This window comes from Podarcis muralis, chromosome 8, assembly GCF_964188315.1.
Source record: "Podarcis muralis chromosome 8, rPodMur119.hap1.1, whole genome shotgun sequence".
NCBI classification, from domain to species: domain Eukaryota; kingdom Metazoa; phylum Chordata; class Lepidosauria; order Squamata; family Lacertidae; genus Podarcis; species Podarcis muralis.
This window is the reverse complement of record NC_135662.1, coordinates 46,977,090-46,987,903: the sequence shown is the minus strand read 5'-3', so window position 1 is coordinate 46,987,903 and position 10,814 is coordinate 46,977,090. Positions and strand designations below refer to the sequence as shown.

The window sequence follows — 10,814 nt, the reverse complement described above, 5'->3', positions numbered from 1 at the left end:
CAGCATTTGAGGTATTTTATTGATATAGCAATCTTATCTTATTTCAAAATGGCATTATTACAAAATGTAAAAATCCAGCTAAACCAGAAACATTGAGACGTTTTTCCTGGGCCTTCAGAGTCATTGATCTTATCCTCCAACTCTCTCACCACAACTACAATCCCCATTGCCAACCTGATTATACAGGTGCAAGATGTGCCAGAATGCCTGGTATAGATAAATACATCAAGAAAGGCAAAAGCTGTAAAGCTAAATGCATGCAACAGGTTCTACCAGGAAAAAACCCCTCAAAGATAACTGCAGGTGAGATCTAAAGAAAATGGCAGAGGCAAGAGTTCTGTTTTAGTCATCTTTGTCTTTTGCTCCATGTTTAAGGATGCGTGTGAACTCAATGTAGTTGAAATTGCCCTTTTTGTCAATTGGTGCCTCTCTGAAGAGCTCATCTACTTCTTCATCTGTAAACCTGTCTCCCATTGTCGTCAGCAATTCTCTCAGGTAGTCTTCTTGAATGAAACCTAGAAATATAGATTATCAGGAGACATTACATACACAAAATTGGCAAGCTTTATCAAAAGAAACGTTCCACTGATATAGTAATAGTTAGGCCATACAATTAAATTATTCAAAAAACAAGGGAATGGCTACCTGAAAACACTATAGCTATCAATATTTAACTAATATAGTAACAGCCTAGCATTTAAATCTCTGTTCTCATCATGAAGCATAGTTCTTAACACGAGGTAATATTTCTGGGTTAGCGGAGTCTGTAACCTGAAGCGTCTGTAACCCAAGGCACCACAGTAATATTAACAAAATTTATAATAGCCACCAATTCTCTATTATGTAGCATTGAGGATGCAATAATGCATCTGAACAAATGCAAGCAGCTGTAAAGGGATATTATGGGACATGAGCTGCCACTGATTCGAGATCGGACCTTTCATCTTGTAGTCATATTCTGTAATGTACCTCAGTTCCGCACCAGAACTCCCCACCCCCACAATGATTGAAAAGGATTTCCATTTCAATAATGTTAAGATGAAAGCTCTTGAAATAAGGTATTTCAGACTGTATTAGTTCATCATAAAGCTTTTGAGATGTATATAAAGAACAAATAATATTAATCCTGCGAGGTATATGCAGCACCAAGGACTTTTAAAGTGCCCCTTTGCAATTTAGGCTCAGAAGTCTTTTACTTCTTGAACATCATTCACAGCCTTCGTTTGTAGCTATCAACTTGTCTATTCTGGTTTGCTGCTTGGGAGGCCTTCTACTACTGAAAATAAAATAAAAAAGCTTTGCCAGATCAGATCAAAGACCCATCTAGTCCAGTATTCTGTTTTCACAGTGACTAAGCAAACACATATGAGAAGCCCAGATGTAGGAATTGAGTGCAAAAGCCCTAACCTACCTCTGATTTCCAGTAAATGGTATTCAGAAGCATACTGTTTCTGATACTAGAGGGGTGGGGGGGAAGTAGATCAGGATCTGCTGGTAGATCTCTGGATTATTTGCAGTAGATCAACACGGGTTTCTAGTCACAAACCAGCTTTTTCCCTTTCTAAATCAGGGTGTTAGAACCCCTGTTCTGTAGTAACTCAGTTGTACCTGTATGTGTAGGCAATCCCAGTGTATGGCTCATTAGATGCTGTAAGTGACTGGCTGCACTCCCAAGCAAACATAATGCATCTAGCTGGTGGACCTTAAGGTGTTAGTAAAGAAACACAATAGAACTCAAAAGCCTGAAGTCTGCCCATTCCTGTACTACATAGCCAACATGACCAGTAGCCATTGGCATCCTTCCATGCATTTGTCAAAATCTATGTTTAACTAATACATGTTGCAAGTGTGTCATTTCTCTCAAGTCCTTTTTCTATTTTAATCATAAATACATGTTCACAGTGAAGATCAAAAGCAAAGAAGTTATCTTGGGGTTTTTAAGTTCTCACCTGTTGCTTCTTCATCAAAGCAAGCAAAGGCATTCCTGATTACATCTTCTGGATCAGTGCCATTTAATTTCTCTCCAAACATTGTGAGAAACATGGTGAAGTTTATTGGTCCTGGAGCCTCATTCATCATAGCATCTAGGTACTCATCAGTTGGATTCTTCCCTGCAAATCAAATACTCATATTTTAAAGATCATCTATATACTATCATTTACAGAATTAATGTTAATTCATAACACAGGTCTCAAATGTTAAGATAAAAAAATCCTAGTGCAATATGTGGGAAACAAAGTGAATTTCCCCCTCAACAGAGAAACAACTTAACTGAAAGAAAGGAGAAAAATAATTACCAAGTGAAGCAAGCATATCATGCAGGTCTTCTTTGTCAATGAAACCATCTCTGTTTTGATCAATCATGTTGAATGCCTCTTTGAATTCTTGAATCTGTGACTGATCAAACATAGCAAACACATTGGAAGTGGCACGCTGAGGGCGCTTCTTTGTGGTCTTGGTCTTTGCCCTTTTGCTTGACATGATGGCGGTTGGATTCTATAAGACAGGAAGAGAAAAGAGGTAGTTACTGAAACCTATAAAAACAAAATGTAGTATATGGGATATATGGTCTGCAAGGGCTGTTTTGCCAGATTCAAAGCCTCATAAGTGGAATTAGTTTTAATTTTCAAGAAACTAGCTAAAATGTGTACACTACAGCATCTTAGTAAAATATAAATCCCAAATGTTAGTATAGGGGGCAGACACCTAGTCTACCATTTGTCGCTGGGCTCCAACTTCCATCATCTCTGACCACTGGCCATACTGGCTAGGGATGATGGGAATTCAGCATCACTTGGAAAGCCACAGGTCCCGTCCCCCCCGCCAACTTATGTTGGGTTTAGATATTGGGGAAACCAGGTTCAAATCCTGCTCAATCCAACTTGGGCAGTTTGCGTCAAAATGCATTCTCTCATCACAACTACCCTGTGGAAGTTTGATAGAGTCTAACCCCAACTCTGAGTTCCTTGAAAAAAGGCAGGAGTGGGGGCTACCAATGCACAAAATAAATTATAAGTCATTATGTAGGGGAGTACACTCATTACTTGAACATTTGGTGCTCGCAATACTAGGTTTTTCAGCCACAGCAGGTGGTTGAGATTGAGTATCAGTGCTCCTACAGAATCACATTTAATCCATGTTATTGAGTTAAGAGCAGCAGCCTGGGCTGAAGAGAGACATATCCTTGCTTTTGTTAGTGTCAGTCATGCTTCCTATGCTTGGGAGAGCTTAGCATCTGCTATTTCACCACATGTCAGTCACTATACAGTTCTTCCTTCAGACATGTTAAGCCAACCTTCCCTAAATATGCCCTGATAAACTTTACCCTAAGAATTCCCCTTGCCTTTATTGTGATCTTTAGTGAGAAAGCCTTATTAACTCATAGTTTCAACAGCAGATTTTAAAATGGAATTTATATCCCTGGCGTGCCAACAAATTCTTAAGCAATCCAAAAACTACTCTGGTTTTGTACTGGCCACTGACAGATATATTGATCTATTTGTTTTAAAAAGATCATGTTAAATCACCAGTTTAAGCAATAAATCAAGTGTTAAGGCACCCAAAAAAGGAAAGGGGAAAACCCTTTTGCTATGTATCAGGATTATGTACTAATTTGGGGGTTTGTGGTGGGTGTCCTCTATTATTTATAAGCAAGTGGGCCATAGCTGTTGTGAGGCAATAGAAAGTGGAATCAAGGTATCTGGTGGTCAGACCACAATGTTAAGAAGCCCTGGCACAGGTATCCCCTACTTGCATGTAGGGCTCATGAACAACTGTGTTCCTCTGCTGGTGAAAACTCTTTCATCCAGTGGAGGCTTCTGCAAGAGGAAAGGAGGAGATTTTCACACACCCCTTTCTCCTACAGCCATTCCAAAGGATCCAAACCTCTGTAACAAATTGGTGGGCACAGAGAGCAGAAGAGGGAATCAACAAAAATCACCTTCCCCTCTCACTTGCATTCTGTTAATAGAAGTCTCCACTTCTGTCAATAGAGGGAAACAACTAGATACAACTCAATGTTTGTAGACAGAAATGTGTGTGCAGATACAGAATGACATCAAATAAACAGTCAAAAAAGTTCTTTGTGTGTGAGTGAAAAAATACTGAGATTGATGCCTAAAATACTGGAGGATTTGTTAGAAGCACAGAGTGGATCTGTTGCACAATGATCTTTTGGCTGCATTTTTGGACACCATTATACTGGAAATTAAGTACTGTAAATCATTAACAGTAATTATCCCCTCTATAATATGCACACTACTTTTTGCAACTTAGTTCATCTGTGCTAGCTGGGTGTAGATGAGTTCTCTTTCAAATTAAGTTTGCATTTATTGCATTAAGGATTTGAAAATTATAATTAGAGCACATTTGTTTCTTCTATGTTTTTAAACTTAATTTATCCCATGATACAAACATTCTTTCACTAACTGAAGATCAGACAAAACAAGTCAGTCAACGTAAGTTTTATAACATCCTGAAATCAATTTTACCATTTGCTCCCAGTACTTGGCTCCAAGAAGCTTTGTGAATCTTTACATGAAGATGAAATCATTTTTACAATGTCTAAATCCCATCATAACATTTCAAAAACCAAATTCTAGCAATAATGCACAATTATTCAGTATAGTTCAGATACTTAGCTTTATAAACAAATCTCGTAACAAAGTACCAAGCCATTCATTTTTTTCTAGAGGAAAGTCTTACCATTTTTCAAAATAAGACTGCAGCCCAATAGTTTACCAAGGTTCCAGATGGCAAGAGATGTTGTTGTACGCGAGTTATATGCTAGGGGGAGATCTACAAATAGCAACACTGATTTCATCTACTGATTAACTTCACAATTTTAAACTTGTGTTCCATCTACAACAGTCCTCTGACACACCAGAACACAAGTTACTGTTGGACTAAAAATAAACTCAAGTCACCCAACAAACATTTACTGCCCTTTCACAACCATAATAGCTTAACAAGCACAACGAATAATGACTTCCATTCAAGGGCCTTCCATTTTAATTCAGATTATAAACAGCTGATCTGCCATATACATAAGCCAATGATTTTAGATTTAAACATGTGGACTACTTGAGGACCATCTTATCAGCATGGATATAACTTACATGTAGGAAAGGCATGTAACACTGTGATTATGCCCACCACATATAGACTCTTGTCAGCACAGCCTATGTAAACAGTACTCCTATTTATCCATGGCATTATTATTCCAACTAGTTGAAATAATAATACCAAACATGTATCAAGCAGCTGGTGATGCATATAGAGCAAGTGGCTACATATGATTCTTGCCTATAGTAGACATGCAGTGTTAGAAACTGAGATATGCAAGATAGGAGCTAAATGGCATCTTAAACCTAGATTATGGGTACCACAACGGAATGTCCAGGTGCACTTTTTTAAAACAAGAATACAAAGCTGAAAATGATGTGCAGCTAAAATATTATGTTCATTTTTCACATGGTCCTTCCCCTGCCCACCCCCAGTCTTCAGAGAGTAGCTGGAAGTGGGGAGGCAGAAAAAGGTCCTCCTTTCCTTCCACTTTAGTGTGTGCACTGTACTGTAATCTGAAATCTTACATACAGGGTTTTCATCTGAAAAGCTCATACGTACTGGGAATTGGTTCAAACTGTATTTTTTGACATTGCCCATCATATATAAGTAAAGGTAAAGGGACCCCTGACCATTAGGTCCAGTCGTGACCAACTCTGGGGTTGCGGTGTTCATCTTGCTTTATTGGCCAAGGGAGCCGGCATACAGCTTTCAGGCCATGTGGCCAGCATGACTAAGCCGCTTCTGGCGAACCAGAGCAGTGCACGGAAACGCCGTTTACCTTCCCGCCAGAGCGGTACCTATTTATCTACTTGCACTTTGACGTGCTTTCGAACTGCTAGGTGGGCAGGAGCAGGGACCGAACAACGGGAGCTCACCCCGTCGCGGGGATTCGAACCGCCGACCTTCTGATTGGCAAGTCCTAGACCCTGTGGTTTAACCCACAGTGCTACCTGCGTCCCCGCCCATCATCATATATAACCACATAGAAAAAAGTTAAATAGCAAGCAATTTAATGTTTTAAAAAACTGTATCATATACTACCAAGCACACAAGTTGATACTACAAAAAGTCATAGGTTTTCCCAAGAGAATCAAAACGATTGTACCAACAATAGTGACAAAAAGTAATTTTAATTTTATGATCAGTAGGCTCAATCAAAAGCTCAAGCTTTATGCCCTTTTATGTCTCTTTGGATCAGAAATAGTAAACCTCTGGCCATCCAGAAGTTGGACTATAGGTACTACCACACCTGACAATTGGCAGTGCTTGCTGGGACAAATAGGAGTTGGGCATCTGATAACATCTGGAATGCTTACCTTTGCCACCTCTGCTTTGATTGTATTGTTTTGATCATAGCATGCAGAATAATTTATGGTAACTGTAGTTAAGCATGCACTGCAAGACTTGATATACTAGTTTAATTCCAGCCACCAATTTACAAAGAAATGTCCTGTGGATCATATAATTCATGAGAACTATGACAGAAAACTCAAAACAAAAAGTGGCAGAAGAACAGAGATTAGAATTCTTCCTACCAAATATCAATTGAAAGTGATACCCAACTACCTTTTGGAACTCTCAGTTTCTTCATCTATTTAAACCTGCTATCTATCTTTACCTTTAATTGAAAGTTGTAAGCAACTGCATGTTTGCAATGTATTAAAACTCACTTCTGGGTGACCAGCTAGAGAAAGATGGGGAGTGGGGGAGAGAAGAGGATGAATAACTTCATATTGACTTTATTTGTAGAGTTGTTTTTAGTGCAAGTTCTATTTTGCTTTGTAAATTTTAAAGGATGGCTGTGCAGCAAGGTTATCTTGTCTAAAAAGTTCTTAACAATTTCAGTCATTTTACACCAGTGGTTTACTGCCAGATTTCAAGGTGTAATTCCTGGGGTGGGGAGGAAAGAGTTGCTGTGTAGTGCTGCAGAAACATAACTGCATTAGTTTCATGCTACTTATCTCAGTAAATGGTTTAGTTCATATTTATATATGACTTTTAACCTTGCAATTTAATCACCTGAGTTTTTACTTCGGGTTTAGTTTGATGGGGCTTACATAGTAATGAATAGTGTGATGGAACCTTATTACAGTGAAACTCCTCCTTTAACATGGTTTCCTTTGGAATGCAATAGGCAGAATGCTGCATGAGGGCTGGAAAAATATTTCAAATTCCTATGTATCCGCAAGTTTCGAGCACCCAATATTTATATAAGCACCATCACTCTGAAATAACCAACTTTTTCTTGTCCCAATTTTATGTTCCACACAAACCTGTCCCAAGTTTATGTTCTGAATATGTAACCACTTCCAAAATTGCTCTGAGCTCAGTTTTCATCAAACTATTACATGCGTAGTTTTCATCAAACTATTACAGTTGAGGGAGGCTTTACACACTTAAAGTGATCAAGGGAAAAACCAGCTCTTTGTGAATTTTACTATAGTGATTCACTTACAAAGAGAGACTACATTTAGTTCTTGGCCTCTGAAACAAAGCAAGCCATGTGCACTTTGATCCTGAACTAAAGAAGCTGTTGTCAGGATGATGGCTCTGCTGGAAGAACATGAGACTCTTAATATCAGGCTGTAGGTTGGAGGCCCACATGCGGCAAAAGATTCCTGCATTGCATGGGGGTTAGACTAGATGACCCTTGTGGTCCCTTCCAACTCTACAATTCTGTGATTCTATACAGTACACGGTTCATCTTCAAGTGACCAAAAAACCCTATCAAATACTGCCTATCAAAAGAACAAGTTCTAGAGTAGCACTAGCCTGGATGGGAAGAAAACCCAAGTTTTCAGGCAGGTTTGTTTGGCTGCATTTACAGCCTGCCTTTCTTCCCCATTTTACCTGCCCAAGAACCCTGTGAGAAAGGCCAGTCGCGATCCTAATCCAACATCACCCAGTGAACCTCACGGCTGAATGGGGATCTGCACCCGCATCTCTACAGTCGTAGTTCCGACACTGCACCAGCGAGAGCTTCTACAGCCTTTTCAAATCTACCACAAGACTCTCCGTTGTATGTTACGAAACTGCCAAAGGCGGCATCCGATCTCCGAGGAGGGAAAGGAAGCGGACAGGATGCGTGCGCGATAAGATGGGAGGGAACCTCCCCTGCCCACCGCAGCGAGCTTGTTTGGCAACGCGAGGAAGAGCGGGGGGAGGGGGAGCAGCGCCCGAAAGGGAGGCTCAGGCGGCCGGCAGGTTCGAGCGGCGTTTTCGCTGGCTCCCAGCAGCCGACTGGCGAGAGAGTCAACACCGTCCCAGACGCCCATTAGGCCTGGGCGGCCCCGTCGGGATGGATGCAGCCATTTCTTGACAGGCCGCTTCCATCAAGTTCATGCACGGCAGCCTTCCTGGGCGCAACAGGGTGGGAATCGGGGAAGTCGACATTCCCTGCCCAGAGGCTGTTTAAAACACCAAAGCCGTGTGATTTTGAAATCTCGGACCGACCCCTCATAATGGAGGAATAACAGAGGCATCCCCGCCCATAAGCTGTTGAAGGCGGCAAACAGGAGAAGGGAGACTTCCAACTGCCCTGCAGCCACCGCCATGACAGCTGCGCCCCACCCCGGCGCGCTCCTGAGGGGAAAGCAGGGGCCCTCCGAGGGAGGGAGGGCGAGGGAACGGCGCCCAGGCCCAGTGGGCCTCCTGCTGCTCTCTTGAGGGAACTGGGGCGCGGAGGCACCACGACGCAGCCCAAAGAGGGGGACGCAGACGGCACGGGGATTCCTGAACCTCCACTCCCCCCCCCCCCATCTCCTCTCCCGAATGCGCCCGTCCACCAAGCAGAACGTTTCCACCCTTTCTCACCTGAGTGGCGATGGATGAGAATCGGTTACGGGAGAAGCCGAGGGAGCAGCGACGGCAGCGGAGCAAAGCAGTTGAACGGCCTCGGCACTTCCGGAAGAGCGAGACACCGGGCCGAACTACTGCCACGCCAGCACAGGGGAGCCGTGGGGGGGTGGAAACATGAGTGAGCTCGCGTCGTCAGTAACGAGAACAGTTAAACACGGGTTCAGGGGTCAGAAATAGATCTTTCCTTCACGAAGGGTTTAGATGTCCCAGGGACCCCGGGGGTGGGGGAAAGGAAAGTTGGTTCAGCCCTTCCGTCCTCCCCCTGTTGCCGAATTGGTACAGTCCCCTGCGCTCACCGCATTCCAGAAGACGGGGCGGGGCCACAAGGGGAGGGGCGAGGTCGAGAGTGCGCGCGAGCGAGATGGAGAGAATAGGCTGATGCCCTTGTAAGGAAATCGAAGAGCCTTTCCTGTTTGTCACTAACGGGCACGGCGCTGGTGACGACACAGGGTTCGCGCGGGTCAGGGTGACGTGTCCGCTGGAACGCCCGAGGGGGAGGAGGGTTGCACTGATTGTTATAGGCAGCAGCTGTTGCTGCTGCTGCTTTTGGATGCTTTGCTGTCTGCTGCTGTTGCATAAGGATTCCTTTCTCTTCTGCTCCGGCTCTACGGTGGCAGGAAGTTCCGTTGGTGCATTTCCAAACTCATCTTTGCCGAGTATTAGAAAGCCAAAAGCTATTATTACAGGTGCTTCGTGGAGACACTGCAGCCGTGAACCCCACAATTGGCCTTCACTGAAACCTGCAGAAATGCCATGCTATTTTCTACCTTAAAGATAGAAACAAGAAACATTTTATGAATTCACTGGGGCTGGAATATAATCCTGGGAAAACACCCAAACTGTCTAATAATGCTTCAACTGATAATTGCTGTTTCACAACTAAAAACTGCTTGCAAAGTTTTAGTTTTTAGTTTTTTTTAAAGGTCATGCAATCATTGCCCAGTCGTTATTTGTTTGTTGACTGGGATCCAGACCTTTCTCTCTTTCTCTCATTTAAGACCTGGAGGTCCCAACACCCGAACCACAGTGTTTTGTTGCAGGAAAATGTGAACTTAACCATTGCCTATTAAGAATATTTAAATTAATTTTACTTGTTTCTAGTGCAGGTTCCTCCTGGAAAGCTGAACATGCCCAGGTTTTACATAAACGGAAGTATGCTATAGAGACAGGTTGGACTTGTAATAAAACGTTGCCAAGCTGTACCATTCTCCAGAATGCTCTTCCACTCTCTGATTTTCTGTTCATTTCTGTTTATGCTGTACTTTTGTACTGTTTTATTGTTGTTAGCCGCCCTGAGCCCGGCTTCGGCTGGGGAGGGCGGGATATAAATTAAATTTATTATTATTATTATTATTATTATCCCCTCAGACTCTGTGTTCTGTGGTCACTGAACATGCTCAGTCCTTATTATGCAGGGGTGGTTGTTTTTTTGGAGGGGGGTTTTCTCCCTTAGGTTCCCCTCCCTGTCAGCACTTACCAAGCTGAGTTAATTTTTTAGAGGATATGATAAAGATTTCAGGAATTCCCAGGCCCTCCACACATAGGTTCGTAAGAGCTTTTCTAGTTTCCTTCCCCTCACTCCCTTCCAGTTTGGGGCAGAAAGCAGCTTTTATTAGGCTATTATTATTATTATTTATTTTACTATTAGCTTTTTTACTAGGCCGCTGTATTCCAGGAAATGTGTGTTCCAGCCTTTAATTTTCCTACATGTATTCCTACATTTAATTTTCTTTTTTTTTAAAATAACTTCCTCCTCTTCTAGATTATACAAACCTAGGAGTACTGGATTAGTCTTTTAGAAATAGCAATTTAACTCCCTCATTTCACTTTCTGGGGTTGTTGGGTTGTTTTTTGTTTACATTTTACATTTAGTTCATTGGTTTTAAGTG

At 42.2% G+C, this 10,814-nt stretch overlaps 1 protein-coding gene across 2 annotated transcripts; it reads right to left on the bottom strand.

Moving 5' to 3' along the window:
- MYL12B (myosin light chain 12B) lies at window positions 1–9,038 on the bottom strand. 2 transcript variants are annotated; one of them, XM_028737271.2, is made up of 4 exons: window positions 8,881–9,038; window positions 2,298–2,496; window positions 1,950–2,111; window positions 1–515 (listed from the first exon to the last, which is right to left on the bottom strand). In XM_028737271.2, exons 2-4 carry the CDS (start codon window positions 2,479–2,481, stop codon window positions 343–345), a joined length of 519 nt encoding a protein of 172 aa, XP_028593104.1. In that variant the 5' UTR covers window positions 2,482–2,496; window positions 8,881–9,038; the 3' UTR covers window positions 1–342. The 2 variants fall into 2 exon arrangements, with proteins under 2 accessions (XP_028593104.1, XP_028593103.2); XM_028737270.2 differs by lacking the exon at window positions 8,881–9,038 and adding an exon at window positions 4,705–4,850.
- Window positions 9,039–10,814: the final 1,776 nt, after the last annotated feature.